This window comes from Columba livia, chromosome 2, assembly GCF_036013475.1.
Source record: "Columba livia isolate bColLiv1 breed racing homer chromosome 2, bColLiv1.pat.W.v2, whole genome shotgun sequence".
NCBI lineage: Eukaryota > Metazoa > Chordata > Aves > Columbiformes > Columbidae > Columba > Columba livia.
Genome location: NC_088603.1, coordinates 33,925,261 through 33,946,004, shown reverse-complemented (window position 1 = coordinate 33,946,004; position 20,744 = coordinate 33,925,261). Strand labels below are relative to the sequence as shown.

The following is a 20,744-nucleotide window of genomic DNA, read 5'->3' as shown; positions in this document are numbered from 1 at the left end:
CCTAGGCTGTTCCCAAAGCAGACTTCCTATGAAGAGCCTCCCACCGAAGCAGGAACTTCTAACAACAGTAGCCAACCAGCACCTTCCCATTAAGAAAAACATTTTCCAAGGCAAACTGGACTGCAAGACATTTAGCACCTGCACAGCTCCACCTAACTGAAACTTCTTTTTGAACTATTAGAGCTAAATGCAAGGTCAAGATTTTAATTCTGATTACCCAGATTAACATTCCTGTAACACTCCTCATGTAAGCCAGGTTTAGTGCATCCAACCCAGCTCTTAGCATTTCAACATGCCATTCAAGTTCTGAAGAGTACCACAGCAAATGAAATTATCCCACATTATCAAACTACATGTAATTTCCTCAAATGTGTTTCAACTAAAGACAACAATGCTTTCTGCGGTTAAGCATTTTTCATCTTAGCATAGAATTAAAAAAAAAAAAAATTAAGAGTCAATATGATACTAACATTTGTTTATGCAGACTGGACAGTATTTGAACATGAGGTTTTTCTTACAGTTTTATACTAAAAACCTGTGTCTATAGTCAGATTGCTGTTAATACAATAGTTTATTTTAACTACTACAACAGAAGACTTTTATTTGTATGAAATAAAACCAAGGTCATGTAAGCAGTTATTAAACTGGCAGAGAGAACCCCTAAATCAAGTTTTACCTGAAATGTTAAAAGTATGCAAGTTTTACATATAGAATTGCCCCCCTGGGACACTACAGAGACCTGGCACAGAATCTGCTTTAGGTCTAAGGTCCATTATCCAGCCTAGAGCCTTTTAGTAGCTCCTTTCCCAACTATTAAGACCAGCATAACCAAATAGGCGTTTCACCATACATATCAGAAGTTTATCAGCAAGTACTGAGGTACAGTTACCAGTTGTTTTTATTTTTTAAAAAGTCACCGGAACCATGCTGCACACAATCATACCTTATTTCACTCAATCTATTTGCAGAACTCAAACTTTTAAGGGAACAACTTCAGGAGTTAGTGCAGAATACAATCAACAGTTCCATACAAATGCATGCCATGACACAAGATACCACAGTTCACATGCTGTCACTTTTCTTATCCTACATCCCCCGTGCAGAGACCAGGAATACTGCCTGGTTAAAAAAGCTTGTTATTGTTTTTTAAACATATCAAACATCTAACAGTAAAGTCTCATGTTAATTTCCAAAACCTACAAGTCTTTAACAAGATGGAGAACAGGATAATTTAAGGATACTTTATCAAATACAAACAGTTCAATTTCAATTGACACAACTGGTGATATTAGCTCAATGTTTAGAAGTGTCAGCTATTCAAAAAAAAGAATAATTTTAGTGGTAAGTATAAAGTATTTCCTCACAATTAAGGGTTTAACATTTACTACGGAAAATCCTGGGGAAAAAAAAAAATAATTTAAAACAGTCTGGTATTCTTGCACAAGTGAAAAACAAACTGACCAACCACCAAAAAACCCAAACAAACCCAAAACTTTGTCAGACCACTCACCTGCAACACTGGTAATGGTAACAGGAACTCCTTGAACTTGAACACCTGCAGCACCCAGGTTGGCAACACTTACTGTTTGAAGATTAGGTACTGAAGCAAGCTGGGCAGCGTTCAGAGTGATGGGGGTACCAGCAACAGCCACTGGTGCAATCTGGGCAATGGTTGTGCCACCACTTGAAGACACTGGGGTAATGGTTAGTTGTTGGGGTAACCCAGCATTTTGAACTTGAAGATTTGAAAGACTTTGCAGATTCTGAACCTGTACAGTTTGCCAGCTGATCTGCCCTGAAGGTGTTAAAGTTGGAGCCCTGATGAGCACCTGAGTTGGACTCACTGCCTGCAGCTGAACATTCTGCAAAGGCTGCTGCTGGATGGTCTGTATAGTCTGCCCCGACTGGAGCTGAAATGACTGCGGGGGAATGGCCTGAATGATCTGCTGTTGAGGCTGCTGGATCTGTATCTGCTGCAGAATAGGCTGACCTACGATTTGGACCTGCTGAAGGGAACCTGACTGATCCTGGACATTCTGAAGTCCATTGGACTGAAGTTGACTGGAGCTCTGGGCTTCAGAGTCTGCTGTAGCAGTTGACTGAGGTTCTTCATTTGTCTGCTCCGAACTGCTGCCTGCTGTGCTTGTGTACTGGCCTGTTTCTGCAGAGCTTACTAGCGTGTCACTGCTAGTTAGAGACGTTGAGGCAGTGGTTGTGGAGGTGGAAGATGAGGAAGGAGACTCTGGCATTGTACTACCAGAGGCAGAAGTGACAGGCGTAGACGCCAGCTGATTTCCATTGGAAACTCCACTTTCAGTAGACTGGCCAACTTGACCCGAACCTCCTCCAGCTGCCACATTGTTTATCACAGGCAGTGCCAGGGTTACCCCACCAATGTTTATAGGTAACGTTGTTACAACTTGCGCCTGAGTACCAGGAATAGTTTGCAGTTGCAGCGGTATGGAAACACCAGGCCTAATTTGGACTGGAACTGTCTGATTTGCTAGGTTTTGAGCAATAACATTCCCTGAAGCTGTCCTATTCGCAGTCGTGAGGATAGCTTGATTATTCCCTGCAGGAATAAGCTGAATTTGACCCTGTATGTCTTGTAGACCAGTAGTATTAGATGGATTGATCTGAAGCTGTTGACCTTCTGTTGTCTGAATCTGTGGGATGACTTGGTACTGGACGCTACCGCTTGGATTTTGTACTTGAATTACCTGGAATTGTCCAGGGCTAGTTGCAGAAGAATTGCCTGATTTGGTTTTTGAAGGAGATGTACTTCCATTGTTACTGCTGGAGGGACTTGCTGCACTTGAGGCAATGGAAGATCCTTGTTGAGCAACACTATTTTCTTTTGAAGCAGAAGGAGCAGCAGCCACAAGCTGCCAAGCATTTCCAGCAAGCTGAGTTGTTACCAGTTCTAACTGCTGTGGCTGATTCTGAAGCTGCACCAAACCTTGATTTGGATCTATAATAATCTGCTGCTGTCCAGTTCCTTGATTCTCACCCGGAGTTCCTATTTTGCTGCAAGTGGCTGCTAGCAAAGCAAGAGGTGAAGGCTGAGAATCCTATCCATTAAGAAAGAAAACAGAACAGATTCAGGAGAAGAGCATGAGTACGAACCATTAGAAATTAGCATTAAGGTTGACACAGGAAGCAGAAAAAAAAAAAAAAGTGCTTCTGCACAGAGACCAATGTGATACAGCTCTGAAAAAGGAAGTATGCATTTCTGTAAATAATCTTTAAACATAAACCTCCCAATTATCAATGAATATGTGACAGTCAGGAGCTCAACTGCATCCTCAATCCAGTCCTTTTTTTTTTTTCCCTCTATAATAAAGAAAGTGCTTCTATTACATGGAAAGCAGCTGAACCTTGCAAAATGCAATTACAGAAACCATGTCTAGGCAGTAAAAATATTGCACCCAACCAACTATGTTTCACCCAACCCAAAGAAAGATGCCCTGAGCAGGAAATGCTATTAGTTGAACATTTAATCTTAAATGCTAATAGTTTAGGCGCTTCCCTATTCGGGTATGCATGCTTTACCTGTGAGCCTCCAGTTTTCCCTTTTTTATTATTATTGTTGTTATTCTCTGCCTCGGGAGATTTCTCTCCCTCTGTGGGCATAGTTTCCTCCTTCTTTTGATCTGCAAAAATATCAAGTGTAACAGGTTAATTATTCACCTTCATTTATACAATAACAAAAGCTACGAGCATATCCTTTTTGGTTCCCAGCTTGCCGCCTTTACCTCTTCATAAAAACAACACTGGAAATCATTATTACAAAAGAACGAGTCCTAAGAAACGTGGTTTGAAACCCAACCCATGGGGGCTGGAGAGTTAACACCCAGAAAGGGGAGGTTTGGTTTCCTCTCCCAGAGACAGCAGGAAAAAACCACCCACAACCCTCCTCCTCCTCCTGCCCCCTAAAGCATCGACGGCCACTGAGTGGCCGTCGATGCTTTAGGGGGCAGGAGGAGGGCTGTGCATGGGAGGGAAAGAGGGAGGAAAAGAGGAATGAAGGAGGGAGGGATGTGCACAGGAGGGAGGGTTAAGCGAAGAAAGGGGGAATGGAGGAGGGAGGTACGGAGGAGGCAAGTCGGAGGGGCAGGCTGGGGAGGAACAGAAGAAAGGGGGCATAAGAGGAAGCAGTGCGGATGGGTGGAGGGGCAGCAACAGACGAAGGGGGTAAGAAGGGGGAGCAGCACGGAAGAAAAGGGGGAACCCGGGAGGGCGGGATAGAGGGGGGATGAAGGGTGGAGGGAGGAGCGGAGGGAGGGAGGGGTGTGCACAGGAGGGAGAGGGAGGGGGTTACATACCGCTCATCCCGCATTAATGCCCCGCTGAGGCGCCGCTTTAGGGGGGAGGAGAAGGAGGAGGAGGAGGCGGAGGGTGGGGTGGGGGTAGCGGGGAGAAGGCCGGTCGCAGCCGGAGCTGGGAGGAGCGGGACGGCCTATTTTTCCACGAATGGCCGCCGCTGGGCTGTGGCGTAGCTGCCTCTCTCTCCGCCCGCCGCCGCCGCCGGCCTCAGCCCCGCCGCCTTGAGTGACAGCTGCGGGCCGGCCGGGCGGCGAAGGGGAGGGAGGGCGAGCGGCAGCGGGGGCGGGGCCCGCCGGGGCCCAACTGACGCCCACTGAGCAGAAAACCGAGCCCAGCCACCAGCCTCTCGGCCGCCCCTCTCCGCCTCAGCCGCGCTCCCCACGCCGGAGGCAGAGGAGGCGGGGCGGGGGCGGGACGCGGCGCCCCGGGAGCCCGGCCCCGGGAGCCCGGCCCCGGCAGGCAGCGGGGCAGGCCCGGGCCCTCGTCTTCCTCCTTCTCCTCCTCTTCTGGCCGCGCGCCGGGTGGGGGCGGGGGCGGCGGCTGCCCACGGCGCGGGCGGACGGGCCCGGCTCCCGCGCTCGTGCCGCTCTTGACAGCGCGAGGGGCGGGCAGGCGGAAGGCGGGGCCCGGCCGCCGTGGGGCGGGGCCCGGGTGAGCCGTGGCCCCTCGGGCTGCCTGCGGCCCGCCGCGGCTCGGGAGCTGATTGACAGCGCGCGCGCGCCCGCCGACAGCAAATCCGGCGAGGGGTAGGCGGGGGCCCGCGCAGCGGCTGGCCAATCGGGTGGCATCTGCCCGCCTCGCGCGCTCCTAACTGACAGCGCGCGGGAAGCCGTACCGCAGCTTCCTTTGAGGAGAGGCTTTCTCCCTCCGCGCGGGACCCCGCTGGCGGCCCCCACCGCTTCCCCGTCCCGGCCGGTAGAGGCAGGAAGAGAAGAGAGCCCCGTGATCTGCACACAGCAGCTGGGCCCTATTCCCTCCCGTTCACTCCGCTACTCCTTTGTAACAGCCTTCCGAGCCAGCCTCTGCCTGTGCGCCTAGCTCGCAGGGACACGGGGGACGGGCGGCCCACGGATTTCTCGCGCACCTGCTGGGGATATTTCTCGCAGCGGGAGGCGAGGGGGCGGGGACTGGCCTTCTCCTTTCCCATTGGCTCAGCCGCGGCGGCGGGCGCGAGCGGCACGCCGGGATATGTAGTTCTCGGAGTTGGCGCATGCGCAGGAAGGGCGGCGGACGTTGGGGGCGGTGAGGGGGCCGCTCCCCGGCAGGTGCCGTCAGCCGGCGGCGGGGGCTGGAGAGGCCGGGAAGGCCGGGCGGGGGGGAGAGGACTTCGGGTCAGGTTGGGTCAGGTCAGCGTTTTGCGTAGCCTCGCTGCAGGTTCGCAGAATCCGTTGTGGTGGGCTAGGCTGGTTGCATTAAAAACGGATAAACTGTGATGTTGGTTTTCTCTCGTTCTTGTATTGCGTGTTCCATGTGGGAGCAGGCTCGGGTGTGTGTGTGAGCGGGTGGTGTTGCCCACTCAACCTGACTGGTTTGGAAAAATACCTGTGTGAGCCAAAACTGTTTGTGGTTGTGGTGTGGTGCAAGAAATGGTGGGTCTGCAAAATTTATAATAGCAGTTTGGCAAAGCCCGTTAAGCCCATTTGATGTGGAATGTGGAAGAAATTTGGTGGCAGTGGTGCATATGTGCAGCTCTATCAGTTTAAATTTTTTATACTCTGTGCACAAATTCTTTGTCCAGTCATACAGAGCACCTACTAACCACAAGTCAGTGACAAAAGCACCAATTTCTCTACCAGCTGTTCAACAGTTTAATCCTTCAAAGGGATGAGGACACCCTCAGTCTCCAATCCCAGGCCTCCAGGACATCCTTTGGAAGAAAGAAAATGTAAAAATATCAGGCTTGTCTGTTGTACAGTAAGAAAATAATCAGAAATAAATAGGGTGCAAGCCCTTATCGGGCATTGTACACAGGTCACAAGCAGATGTATCAGAAAATTACCCTAGAATGCTGAATAAATTGAGTTCAAATAAGCAAACATCTCATGGTTTACAGCTCAGCCAAATCTGAGGTGGTGACAGGACCTGCCGATGGTCCAGTGATCATCAGAGGAGCAGGAGATGGGACAACGTCCACCACAGGGCTGGTTTGGGGCCAGGGCTGAGCTCTGGTGGAGCTCTGGCCCCGGGGCAGCGGTCAGGGGTCCTGGGTGACAGTGGTCAGGGCATCACAGCCTGCCTGTGTGCCCAGGGCATCGAGGAGCAGGGTAGGGAGCACATTCTGAATGTGGGTTTGCATGGAGAATGAGCAGATGTATTAGCAAGGCCCTTCGATTTAGTGGGAGACAGGTGTTTTAAGTACGGTAGAAGCTTTTAAACTGTGGCTGTATGTACAATGCTTTGGAAAATCTGGCTCTAGTGTGCAAAGAGTAAAAGCTCTATCTCAACTCTGTGAGTGATCAAAGTGTCAGATAAAAGATGGTGGTGGTGTAGGTGGTTTCAGTAGGGGCATAATGATTTTTATATATTTTTCCCATCCACAGTTATTCCTATACCACCTACTTTTTCCCAAATTCCGAATGTCACTCTTCTTCAAATTCTTTCTTCCAACTTAAGCTTTCTGCGTCTGCCTTTCAGCATTTTTCCCACATGAACCAGTACCCAAATACTGGTTGCTTTCCATGGGCTCCCACAGAAGTCAGCAGAAGTCACCTGTTGAGTTGAATGGAAGTAAGATTAGGTGTGAAGATGTATATTTGTTGACCCAAGAATCCCAGCTGCTGTTGGAATGGATGAGGGTGGCTGGTTTGCACAACAGCTCAAAGAAAAATAAGAAAATCCAATTAGTGCTGAGTCTCTACTGCTTGGCATCTCTCATAGTGTATATATATTTTGTTTCATTATGAAGAGTTTAACTCATTGTTTTTAATATTTCAATTATCCTTTCTCTGTAGAGATATGTGCAGTTTTCTCTCCCTCTCTTGTTTATGATTTCTGCATTTCGTTTCTGTTTTTCTAATCTTTTGATTGCATTCTTTAGTAGCATGACTTCATTTTCTTTATTTTCTTCCAACTCTGTGAAGTCACTTCCCTGGATCTTTGTTTCCCACTATTTTTTGCAACTTTCTTTCCTATTTCTAATGCTCACGCTTTTCTCCACCTCAAGAATATTCTTTTGCCCAAATTGCCTGTGTTTTTCTTTTTTTTTTTTTTTTTTTTCCTTTGTAAGCTCCCAAACTACCTTGTATCTTCTTTTATGTCACTTCTGGCTTGCTCTGTAAGTTGTCCTTGGTGTTCATTGATTCTTCGCCTAACATAGTGACTGATATTTTTGAACCTATTTAGGCATTGCTCTACTGAGCACAGTGAGGCTTGTAATGCTGAACAGAGCAACACCTAAATATCTTTACAAAGGACGAAAAAAAAGAGAGGGGCGTGAAGGGGGAGGGAGAGACAGCTGGCTGCGTGCTCCAGTTTCATTGGTTACCCTCCCTGCTATCTGCCAGGACTTACATAGGTTGCATTTGGACAGAGTGAGCAGAGAGGACAGCAGCTGTAAACAGCAGAGACAGTCACGAGACGGTAGCTTCACAAAACTATAAATCTGCTTGTAGGATAGCTCAGATTAAAAATGCTACAGCCTTTAGACACAAGATGCACAGCTAGTATAAGACCACTCTGACTGAAGGTGGGAGTGGGGGTAAGAATACATGAATAAACAAATGAAAGAATAATTTTTATCTGTCAGGATTATGCAAGATCGGGTATCAGATATCTGTATTTCTGAATGAACCTTCTGTGCCAGCCCAAAGGCTCTTTTGCCAATTCTTTCATGCTCCTTTTCTACTCTTGATGTGGCTTTGTCATGAAACCCAAATCTTTCCAAGAAATCGCCTTCCTTTGGTGTCTGCAGGTTTGGGTGCATATTTTTCCTCTATCATGTGGGCCCTTGCTGGAATCAGTTTGGTGTTTTGTTGTAAACTGTCTTGGCTCCAACAACAGCAGCTTTGAAGAATTTGATTACAACATAGTGTTACTGATCAGACAGAGCCTGGACCAGGGCCACAGAGGAAATCGTGTACTTGGCAAACACACTCCCAAGGCATTGTTCCACATGGTCCCAAGTGGACCGATTCAGAAATATTTGACCTGCTGGGTTTCTCTGGAAAACATGTATGCAAAACACCATGGGGAACTCAAGGCATGAATCCTTCTGGAATGTTGTTTTTCTGCAAAGGGATCACCTTGGGGTACCTCAAATAGCTCAGGACTGGATTAAGAATCCTGCCTTCAGGAGGACCAGTGGTAAAAATGGGTGCTCCAGTTCTGCCTGCCATGGCCTCAACTTGTCCAAGCCTAAAACACAGAGCTCCCTTTCCCTTCTACGTCATCTATGCCCATTGCACCTGATTTCTTACTCACTTGATGTTCTAGGATTTTTTCATCTCATAACTATGTGATGGTAATTATGAGAAAACAGGTCTCAGGCACTGAGTCAAACATTTATTTATTCCATTTATTTATTTTTGTAATAATGTGAGTCTAGAAGGGATCCAGGCACCTCCCACCCCTTCACCATATCAACCCTGACAGTTAGGTGACATTGCATCAGACATTGTAAAAGTGAGCTTTTAGCTTAGGACAAAAAAGTGGGATCTACCTGACATTACTGAAGACATCAGACTTTATTCCTTTTCACAGTAACAGGTCACAGCTACAATCCAGGACTTCAGCATGTCCAAGGACAAAGCATGGACATCAGTTTCAGGACATTCATTGAAGGGCTTCCCCTGGCTTAGTCAAAGATGTCCTTTTTCACCACCCAGAATCACATCACCCAGCATGAAAGTCATGTGCACACCTTAAGGGAGAGATCATTACCTGCTGTACACTTTTCTATGCCTGACCTATTGCAAGTTTGAAAACTGAAGTCATCCTGCCCAGTCTGTTTAAACTCAGGGGGCTACTTTACTTGCCATTGTTATGAAGTGTCTTTGGCTTCTCTCCTCCTATCCCTAACTTCTGACAGATCTCAGTCTCAGCAGACATCTTGCCTTTCTCCCAAGCCAGAGAGCCCCCGTTTCCAAGTATGGGACATAACCTGCCATCATCCATGCTAAATTAAACAGGAAGGAGAAACCTTGGGATGCATATCCTCATTATTAGGTGAGAGGTAGTGATAAATATGTTAAAAAAAATGTAGGAGGGCATTGATTAGAATCAAGTCTGACAGAGGACCAATGATTATTCTTCCAGCTGGACAAGCACACATCCCGCTGCCATTTGACAGCAACTTAAGCAGTAATTGAAAAGGCTTTAGTGGAGATTGCCAATGGATGAGATCATGAGCTTGGATATTGGGGTGCAGGCAGAATCACCCATGGCTCTTGATGGGTCTGTCTGTTGCTCTCAGCATGCTGGGAACTTGGGGGATGCTTCTGTTAGCATGCCTAGGAGAGAGCTCTGGGACACCCAGACATCATGCACCTTGCCAAACCACCCGACACTGCCTTTGTCAGTGATCAGCTACAACAGCTTACAACACAATTATTCCTTCCTTTTGATCTAGAGCATGGAGACCTGAATATTTGGAGGGTATTTTTTCACCTTCAGTGACCCTGATGCAGCCAAGAAAGTATCTAAGAAAAGTCTGCTACCACTTCTTATCAGAATGGGTGTTTTCATTTCCTGAATAACCTTGCTTGCTGCTGATTTTCTGGTCCTGACATGCTGTCACAGCACTAATATAGTGGAAGTATGCTTTGAGTCTCTGCATGACTAGTTATTCTTCCCTGTATGTTCAACACCACACTTTTACTTGTCATTACTTCACCAAAAAAGGACTGAACTTATCACAAATCTGCCATTAATATTGTACTTCCCATTCTACAAATCTCATTTCACTGCTGAGCTGCCCCACCTGCATTGCAGAACTCTTCTCCCAGGGCCAGACACGACACTCAAATGGATCCTGTCTTTGTCATCAGTCACAATGTCTGACTACACGGAAAGCTGTGCCTGATGTAACTCCAACTTTGCAGACTTGTTTTATGTGGCCCACTGTGTACAGGAGACAATGCTTCTGGCTCAGGAAGCGTGTGTGCATCTGCACAGCTGCTGAAAGCCCTCCTGCTGGGCCAAGAGACGTGCTGCTTGCTCAGTTCATCTTGCAAAAGTGGAGAGACTCTGATGGTGGGTGTGGTGACAGGTCCATGATATCTTACGTGAGGTTTTTTTTAAGCTGTTGGATACTTCAAAGACAGAAGCGTGATCCTACTTCCCTATTCCATGCAGTGAAACCAGGCTGGCAGCTTCCAGAGTACCAGAGGATGGGAAAGTGGAATGCAGTTCCAGCTAGGACACTAGTTATCATGCCTATAATACACGTGAGCATAAACAGGACATCCTATGCTCTGCGTAATCTGCAATTTGTGATCCAGACTTTGTACGTGCTACCACTCATCCGCTTCTGCACAAATCTTGTATTAACGAATGTAAAAAATGCTACATGAGGTGTCAATAACAACACTGGTTCTTGTGTAAGAAAACCCATATAATATACCTGGAAATTCAGGTCTACAGGTACAGCAGGTGTACGGGAAGATGTGAGGCAGAATTTTTACCCCTGAACTCTAATAGAAAAAGAAACTGACAGAGCAATCACATTCCATAGTCTCAAATATATTTTCTGATCTTGACACAGTTTTACTTTAATGAACTTTCTGAGGTGAGAGGACAGAAAACATGAGCCATAGACTCCATTTTTATCTAGATTCAAGTCTCAGTGCATTTTGTTGCAGAAGAATGACCCTTAACAAAGTGCACAAAGAAAGGTACAAATGGAAGTAAAAGTAACAGATATTTCAAGTAACCGGAATTAGTGGCTCAAATGCCAGTGAAGGATATAGCTAAGAGTAGCAAATTCTTGTTACCACAAACGACTGCTTTAAGCAGTAGGTAGCTTTGCTGGTGAACAGGAGATTTAGTCCTAAGTAACAAACAAGATCTGATTTAAGAAGTAATTACAGCTGGCTCCCTCTGTCACAGTAGCTGCAAGATAGTGAAGATTAGTGTACTGATCTTAAGTACTCTACACTCTACAGAAAGAGTGTCCAAAGGTGTAAAATCCTGAAAGCAGAGGCAAAATATTTAAGAAAATAAAATCCTTAACATGAACTTGGTAACTATTCAAGCACACCGCAGGAGAATGGTAAAAACAACAAACATAGGTATGCATTAGGTAATTTATTCAAGTACCAAGAATTAATAGCAGTCCAGTGATGCCAGGAAGGAATGTCATGAACAGCGGCAGCTGGATTCTGTAGCTGATGTGTGTGTCAAAGGGGCTCTGTGGGGAAATGTAAAATTCAAGTGGCCAGAAATAAATCCAAAAGAAGATAAATATTTGGAATCAAAGGCCTGCAGGCATCAAGAGATGTATTAAGCTGTCTTGAGAGAAGGATCAAAGTCATCAGCAGATCTAACCTCTCTGCAGACCTTACTACTTACAAGGAGAAGACCACCTGGGCACGAATTTCCTTTTGCAGATAAGAAAGGCAAGTCACTGTCAGAAACTGGCATGAAAATATTTAGTATTAAAATTTTAAAAAGCTAATTTAAGTTACAAGTTTCTCTTTCTTTGATACTGTAATAGTCACTAGAATGAAAAAAGCTTCAGGGACTCATACTATTTGCCTCTTTCTCCAAGGGACAGAGAATCTCTGATGAGTATTTTTCTAACCTCTTCTTAGAAAGCTGAATGGTGCAGATTATACCACATCTTTAGGTGACCTATTTGTGTCCATAGCTGTCCTCAGAGTTAAAAGTTTTTCTTGTCTTAGCCTTAACCTTTCCTGCTGCAACTGAAGCCAGTTAGGTTTAATCCTGTCCTTAGTGTCATGAAGAACAATCAATGGGATCCCTGCTTGTGAGAACCTTCTACATATTGGAAGGTTATCATATCACCTCCACACCTGCCATCAGCCTTTATAGAGCCAATATATCCTTTCAATGTTTTAATTATTCTACATCTTTTAAACCTCTTTTTTTTTCTCAACTTATTTTTGTACTGTCCTATTAAACTACACCAAACTAAGTCTTCCAAGAGGTGAATTAAGAAAAAAATTACTAACCCTGTCTTGCATATGACACACCTATTAAAATGTCCCAGGATGAGTTTTTCTATTTTTACATTAGCATCATGTTGTTGACTCATATTCAATATGTGGTTTACTGTAACACCCAGGTCTCTTTCTACAGCGCCATCACTATTCTCCACTTTGTATTTATGTATTTGATTTTTTTTCTTGCCTCAATATAGTACTCGGGACTTGTGCTTATTGAGTTTCATCTTATTGATTACAGACCACTTCTCCCATTTATCAAAGTCATTTTGAATTCTAATCCTTCAGCTCCCTTGCAGCCTCTTCTGCTTTAGCATTATGTACATATTTTTTAAGTGTGCTCTCTGTTCCATCAACCAAGTCATGAATGAAAATGTTGCATTGCATCAGATCTTGTCTAGACCCCAGCAGTATTCTATATTATATTTCCTTTTTGTTTGAAAACACAATATTGGTATGTCTTGCAGTATTTTCTGTAAGCAATTGTGCACCTACTTTGTAGTGATTTATCCAAGAACGAAATATTTCTGTAGACTGTGTATGAGAATGTAATGTAAGATAGTGCCTGAAGATTCCCTAAAATAGATACACATCACTTCTACTGCCTCTTTCACTGCTGGCCAGATACTCTGCTAAAGAAAACAGCAGTTTAACAAACTTTTGTCTGCAACAAATCTTTCCTGGCTGTTTCTTTTTCACTGACTCTCTGGGTGGGGCTGTTTAATAATACTTCAGTGTTGTCCTTGACATTGAAATTATGCTGGTTCCTTCCTTCTTTCTGAAGATAATAGTATATTCTCCTTTGTTCGGACTCACCCATTTTCCATAAATTCTTGAAGACAGTGATGGCAATGAGGTGTTAAAAATGTTTTAGCTCTAGAACCACTCCACAGAAAATTTTTGAGGTAAATATTTAGATACCAAGCCAAGGCTTGCTTAAAACAAATATTTGCCTCTTGGTATAAGAAGAGGTAAATTAGGTAAACACTATTAGAAGACAAAATTTACAACACAGAAAAGAATAAAGTAGAAAAACTTATCAGAAAGAAAATTGTATGACTGATGTATTACTATTCTTTGTGACTTTGACAGAATTTTCCTTTTAACTATTGTGAAAGGTTATTATAAGAAGCTATTTAAGTACTTATTAATTTTTTTTACCCAAACTACATTGTCATAAAGTGCTGGTTGCTAAATTGCTTACTTGAAAGTTGAGTGGCAACATGTCAATGGGCAGAAGGAGTTAAAAAGGTGAACAAAATGTTAGGATACAAGTAGTGAGATACAGAAATACTGAAAAATACACTAGTTACATGGCTGGCCCTTTTTATCCCCTGACACCTCTATTTTCCCAGTCTTGTTCCTTTGCAAATCATCTAAGCCTCTCCCTTGAACACTTCCAGGGATGGGGCATCCGTAACTCCTCTGGGCAGCCTGTTCTATTGCCTCACCACCTTCATGGTGAAGTCCTTGGGCCACAACCCCACTTTGGTCCAAAAGGTGATCCAGAGAGCTTCTTACTCATGGTGCCTCATCATGATGGGTTTTTCACCTGGACACTGGGGCTGAGGGTCTGCTGGGACAGCCCATGGCAGGGCCTGGACAAGGTCTTAATTCTCCTATGGTACTTGTTTCAAGTTCCTGTCTGTGACTCTGCATCCCTGTGCTCCTTTGGGCTTGTGAAGGTGGGTCTTCAGTGGGCTGATGGCTCCTGTGATGAGCCTGGCATTCCTCTCCTGGCATCTCCCTAAGCTCCTTTGCGGGTGTGTGGGTGAACTTCATCACACAACCTAGCACAGAATGACTCTTCTGCCACAGATGGGACTCCAGATACCAAAAAAAAAATTAAAATACAGTTGGAATCTTTCAAATGTAACTGATTTCTGTTAGTGAAACTCAAACCTCTCTGGAAAGCACCCCATTTACTATTGGCCTTGGAAGCAGTGCTATCCATGTTTGATGTTATGGGTTGTGGAAGATCCAATGATTACTGTTCTTTCTTCTGTCTTAAGGAAAAAAAATGTTAACAAACCAGTGAGGAAATTGACTGTCATTTTACACTGGTTGCATTTCATGTCAGTATTTTTTGTCTTGTTTTTGAATTTAATTATGATGGAAATGTAAAAAGCGCTTTCTGTTATATAAAGAGCTTCATGCAGATTGCCAAGATTCACCTCCAAAGTGTTAAAAGTCACATTCTGAATCATGACATAAGTCTTCTCTTTTCATCAAGTTTTAGTTATCTTGTTAGAGAAAAAAAGGAAATTGCTTTTGGATGCTCCCTGGAGTTATGTGATGCTATAAGGTGCCGTTGTTAAGAAATGGTAGAGTTCAAGCTTTGCTGCTTGGCGAAAGAACATGGCCATGAACAGCTCTCCATCTGACTTAGAAGAGCACTTTAATTTATAGCTATATATTTAAATTTCGATTTTAGAGCCCAAGCACAGTTGCCTGACATCAAAGGTAGCTTTCCTAGGCTGCAAATTTACTGTACTTTGCTGTCTCAGTAGTTGCATGTTGCAACAAGCAGCTCACAGAAGTGGAGCGAAACAAGTTGACACCATGTAGCCCATTCACATTAGTCTTCAGATGAAGAACAACTGAGGAGTTTTAACGTCATCTGTACTTCCTATAACGGTAAATAACAACTCTGAACTCACTAGATGCATCAATAGGCTTGTGCTACTCTCCAAGCTGAACAGGAAATCTAATTCATCTCATGTGGTTTCCTGCTGAGATACATTTTTGCAATGACAAATGTATGAGCACCGTAAAATTCAGGTACTAGTTAGTGAAAGATATCTTACTTATTTTGGTATTTTTTCCTACAATGAAACACTAAACTTGCCAAACAAGTGACTAACCTCAACATAAAAGATAATATGGAAATTTTTTTCTCTTTACTGTCTTGAAAAATAATTAACAGATGGGTAAGAGAAAGATATCTAAGCTTTCTGTTTTAATGTGTATATTTTACATATTAAAAAATGGAAGATGTTCTCACTACAGCAAATTCTGCTCCCAAGCTTCACAAGGACACCTCACAGCTCTGGAGTTAGTGCTGCTCCACTGCCTAGCTGAGATGGCTAAAAAGCACATACAGAGAGCCAAACTCTTTGGGTGCCATTAAGTTTCCCCCTGTGGGAAAGCACACATTTAATCACCAAGGAGAGGTAAGGGCAGAAAACAGCTGGGCAGTGGCTGCTGTAATTACACAGTGGTGCAGATGGAAGATTTGGCTCCAAGCAGCTAAGCTGTTTTGTGAGTTTGACAACAAAGTGTACTGTAGCTAGAATTTCATGGTACCCATCCCTATGCTGACACTACCTATTTTTCCTGCCTCAGCCAGAAGGTGAGAAAGGGAATGTCAAGGAAAACCATGATCAAACCTGATGCCTTCTGTTTCATGTGACCAGCATATGCTTTATGCAAAGCTTTGCAGAGTCTCTCTGTAAAGCTGAGAAGAGGAACTACAAGCACAACATAGCAGGAAGCATCTCTAGAAGCAGAAAACTGGAGTAGGAGAAAATTGCCAGTTTGTTACCGTCTGCTGTCCTATATCAGAAGACTTATTTGGGATTCCTTAGTTTCAACTTTTATTTAAAAATTGTTCTCGTTTTGCCAGGGTTTATAATCTGTTGCTACAGAAAGTAACAGAAGGACTTCAGAAACATTTGACATTTATGCTTTCTCTCACTGTGCTTCTGCTTGACGAACCACAGTGTTCTACAGCAATCTCACTGGCCATTGCAGTGCTACTCATTAACAACTGCAGTGCTGCGTTAACAATAGTCTAAGGTCTTCTGAATTTGGCATTTAGTTTTATGTGTTGATTCGCAGCCACATACCTGTGCTGGGTTCATACTCAGCTGTGTGGTTTCACAACTATCTTCAACCAATTTGAGAATGTACTCTTCCCAAAAGAACGATTCTCCTCGCCCCAACGTGTGTCACCATTGACTCCGTTGTGGTAGTGCCAGCACTTGTGTGGCTGTGAAGTGACTCAGAGAAGCTCGCCTAACCCAGCTGGAAAGAAAACAATGATGAAAAAGGTATTTTCTCAGCTAGGTCAGCAAGCTGTTTCAGCTGCCTGTGCTGACAAAGCAGCACAGCCCCAACAAAGAGAAAAGGTGAGAAGATGTGGCCAGGCAGAGACTGGAATTGCGCCTTTCAGCAGCAGTGGAAATCAGCTACAAGAAATGTGAAACCACTCCTTCATCATGGGGTTAGCAGAGTAGCTCTGCACCAATTTGCTTGCTAATGTGATGTTTTTTCTTCTCTCTCTCCTTCACAATAGGCTCAGCCATGCTGTGAGACTGTAATCATAGCATAGCTGAAAAGAGATGCATGTTGTGTTTGGACCCTTGAGCTGCCTTTGCTGGCACCGTGGCACACAAGTACCTTGTGGTTGTTACTTCAGCTCAGGTTTCAAGCCCAGACTCCGCATTTATCCTCACTGGTTTTCACTTCAACTTGTATGCAAGGACAAGTTGACTGATGTTCTAGGAGGAGAAACTCAAGTAGGAAGTCTGGATGAGAAGAATTAGTCTGACCTTCATAGGCCACATGGGGCAGACTTAGCTTAACTTACACATAATAATCAAGCCCAGAATGAGGAATGTCTCATAAAGACTCTGGATGAGACATGGTATACTAGCAGCATCAGGACATATAATGGCCTCATAGGGATTTTAAAGGATATAATTTGAATTTTGCACAGTATGTGGATGAATAGGGATGAAACTATTACCATTACTTCTCAAAACATTTTTGAAAGTTGATCCTCTGTCTACTATGCTGCTACAGATATTTACAAGGAGAGGATAATGCTGCTTTAACTAATAAAACACAGTAACATTCTCTGGAGAGCTACTATGGCATATGAGAATAGCTGGTCCAGTATGCTCTTTGGCCTTGCTCCCAGACATTTCTCTTATGCCAGAAGCTGAACTGAGTGATCAGGCACTGCTGTTCCACTGGTTTTACAAGTCTCAAAGTATTCTGTAATTTGGGGAAGCTCCTTGGCTGGACATTTCATATTGTTTAAGAACTTCTGGACAAAAGTCTATCAGCTTGCTTTTTTTTTTTTTTTTTTTTTAACTACAGACATTTTCTTATTTGCTTTCAAGGGAAAAAAACCCAACAGTACTTGATCAACCCAGTAGCCCCCAACTACACACGTAAGTTAAGGACCATCATTGTTACATTCTGCTATTTGGTTTCTGGGGAGAGGTTGCTAGTCTGATTAGCTGTGATTGCAGTTTTGGGAAAAGCTGTCAAGGCTGGTTAGCCCAAGTGTCTGGTCTTCTAGCTCACCAGAAGTCCCCAAAATCTGAAGAATGTGTCTGTGATTCATCAGCAGATACTGAACACACTCCAGTGTTAGGGAAGACACTGCCTTAGTTTATTGAATTGTTTGGTATACTGCTTCTTATAGATGTTGTTAAGAAACTGCTAATTTATTTTATAAGAATTTCTGGAATCCATGCCTGAGTCTCTGCTATAGGAAATCTAGGGAAAAGGAACTTCTCTAATACCAGGAAAGGAACGCTGAAAATATCACTTTAGCATGAAGAAACCTTCCCTGCCTTCTGATCTTTTTAGCCTGTATTTACTATTTGTGAAGGAACACTCTAAAGACAGGAGTCAGCAGTGAATGAAAATGATCTCGGTGGTCAAGAAAGCCTTACTCGCCTTGCTCCCGCTCTTCCTCATCCACACGTTCCTTTTCCTTCAAGCCCCCCCTTCTTTCCCTGTTCCAGCTCTGACAGTATCCAGGCTTTGCTGTAAGTTGATATAAGGATTCTTAAAAGGGGCCTAAAAGAAAGATGGTGACAGACTTTTAGCAGGACCTGTTGTGATAGAACAAGGGGTAATGGTTTTAAACTAAAGGAGAGGAGATTGAGGCTAAACATGAGGAAAAAATTTTTTACAATGTGGGTGATGAAACACTGGCACAGGTTGCCCAGAGAGGTGGTAGATGCCCCATCCCTAGAGACATCCAAGGCCAGGCTGAACGGGGCTCTGAGCAACCTGATCTAGTTGAAGATGTCCCTGCTCATTGCATGGGAATTGAAGTAGATGACCTTTGAAGGTCCCTTCCAACACAAACCATTCTATGATTCTATAACTCACTCCTGGATTACTGGGTTTGATTGCTGCTCATTTAGTGATTGAAATGGCTCCCAGAGGTACCTCAATAACTCTGGAGCTGGCATGGTGTGAGCAGGAGTGAGTGATTGACACTGGGACAGAAGGGAAGGATGGGAAGGGCAGGGACCAGTGTGTGCATCAGCCATGGTGGAGTGTTAATGCAGCTTACTAGAGCTGTGAAACCATCCCTTGAAGTGGAACAGTCTGTCTTGCAAGCAAAGGCAGTAAGATCCTATCAACTGTGGTTAACAGTGTCACTACAATTACTAATGAAAGCAAAAGCTGGAAGGTGATGTTATTCAAGTCTTCATTTGCTGCAGATATACCATTGGTAATAGAGTGATACACAGTTGAAAGATAATTGGAACACTGAGGAAAGCTTAAGCTATTTATAGTTTTTAATAATTAATTTAATAGTAAAAATTGCACTGATTGTAGTATTCATTTTGCTATTTAATTTAATTTAAGCTTGTATTTCTTAATTAATAATGTAATAGGTCATTTTGTATAGAACCTTATTTTTCATAATCAGCATTTTGCATCAGAATTTAATCAAGATCTTTCTGTTGTTCATAAAAAAACATACATATCTACATACACACATTGTGAACAATTGCTTGAGACTCTACATGTTGTAATCTACCAGAGCACTGCAAGAGTCATAAAGAGTATCTTACTCCTAAATCCTTATTCCAGCATGTGTGTCACCTCTAATTTTTGTCATTCTTATGCTCACAGCGCACTGGTAAACTCAGGAAGTTTTATTTCCCCCAGTACAATTGGGATATCAAAGCACAGAGATGTTAAAGTCTGTATTCAAATAAGATGTTTAAGTGCATGGATCCCACTAGCTGACTTTCCTAAGGCAAAATGAAAAGCCTTTGTGGAAAAGGCACTGAACTAAAGCCTGCCAAATCCAAGAGCATCTTCCTTACTACTGGGTTTATCTTTGTTGTCTCATTAAGAGTGTAACAAAGAGTTCATCTAAAGCAGAATTTAGACTACTTCGTTGAGTATGTAGGCAGATTTTTATGTCATGGGAGTTTTGGATGTAGGTCATGGGAGGGCAGAAAGGATATAAAATAGCTGCTAATGCATATGATGCCTTTTATGACTAAGGAAAATTAAAGGTGTAAAATTTTGGAAATTTTGGAAAAAGATAATATCCATGACACCAAAATATCCATTACAAGCTTAAATTAAGGAATACCAGGTTATGCTGAAGCCCTGAGGGCTTGAAGTCAGCAGAGCAGACACATTCCTCTGGGGGAAAAAAAAAAGGAAAAAGGAGATACTCCATAGATTAGTTTAGTATTGCTTTAGAACAAGTTGTTATTGTTACTCAGAAATCTAGGGTTTGGAATGTATAGAATAAAAAAAAAAAGGTTGTCTAAACTGTGAAGAAATAGGTTGCTATTATTTTTGTATTATGGGCTTGATTTGCTATATTAATGTTAAAATACTGCTTAGTGTTTCAGATCATTTATGAATATAACCATGACTCTAAATTTTGTAGCTCTTTTATATGAAATCAATTTGGTGCAGATATTTAGGGGGGGCTTGCATGAATTTTTTTATGGCTAGGAAAGGAAATTTAAAATGGAAGTGCATAAAGCATGGAACAAATATTTTCCACAGGAATTTTTGCTGAAGTGAAAGGAATTCTTGATAGAACTTCTAATTTCCTATGCTGCATATAGGAGACCAGCCTAGAGAAACAAAAAAGTTGAATTCCTAATAGGTGACATACAAAAAACATGGCTTTATTCTGGTGTGCCTTCTGGGAGTTTTAAATATCACTGGCAAAAGAATAGGACTTTGTAGCTGTGCATGATCTTCCTCAGACCTATATGTCGTGTGCAGATACAAGCATTGATGTGTCGACATTGCCTCTTGAGAATGGTCCTAAGGCTGACCTCAGGGTCCATTCTCAAGGTGCTCAGAAATGCTGTCCATTGGTAGCGCTCAGAAGCTGTCAGGCTTTGTGTGAACCAGCTTCATGCTCGGAAAGCTTCATGCTCGCCTACAGGGTGTCAGAAGACACTTTCAGGATGCTGTATAGGCAATTGCCCTGTAGATCTTAAAAATTGTGTAATTATTTGTTACTATTTTTATCTAAGCATTTATGAAGTGAGTGTATAGAAA

General features: G+C 43.4%; 1 protein-coding gene and 1 long non-coding RNA gene across 4 annotated transcripts in view; one reads left to right on the top strand and one right to left on the bottom strand.

Annotated features, from left to right (window-relative positions):
- The window catches only part of SP4 (Sp4 transcription factor), a 29,490-nt gene extending 24,571 nt beyond the window's left edge, over window positions 1–4,919 (bottom strand). The window contains exons 1-3 of one of the 2 annotated variants that reach the window (XM_013369886.3): window positions 4,326–4,919; window positions 3,553–3,653; window positions 1,511–3,071 (exon numbers count right to left, since the gene is read on the bottom strand). In XM_013369886.3, coding sequence (XP_013225340.1) covers window positions 1,511–3,071; window positions 3,553–3,653; window positions 4,326–4,332 — 1,669 coding nt within the window. In that variant the 5' untranslated portion in view covers window positions 4,333–4,919. Of the gene's footprint in view, window positions 1–1,510; window positions 3,072–3,552; window positions 3,654–3,755; window positions 3,913–4,325 lie in introns of those variants that run through there. The other variant, XM_021299024.2, reaches the window with a different exon arrangement.
- Window positions 3,968–20,744, top strand: part of LOC110365061 (uncharacterized) — a 96,583-nt gene continuing 79,806 nt past the window's right edge. For both annotated transcript variants that reach the window (XR_010470076.1, XR_010470074.1), the window contains exon 1: window positions 3,968–4,194. This is a non-coding gene — a long non-coding RNA (uncharacterized LOC110365061). The remainder of the gene's footprint in view (window positions 4,195–20,744) is intronic.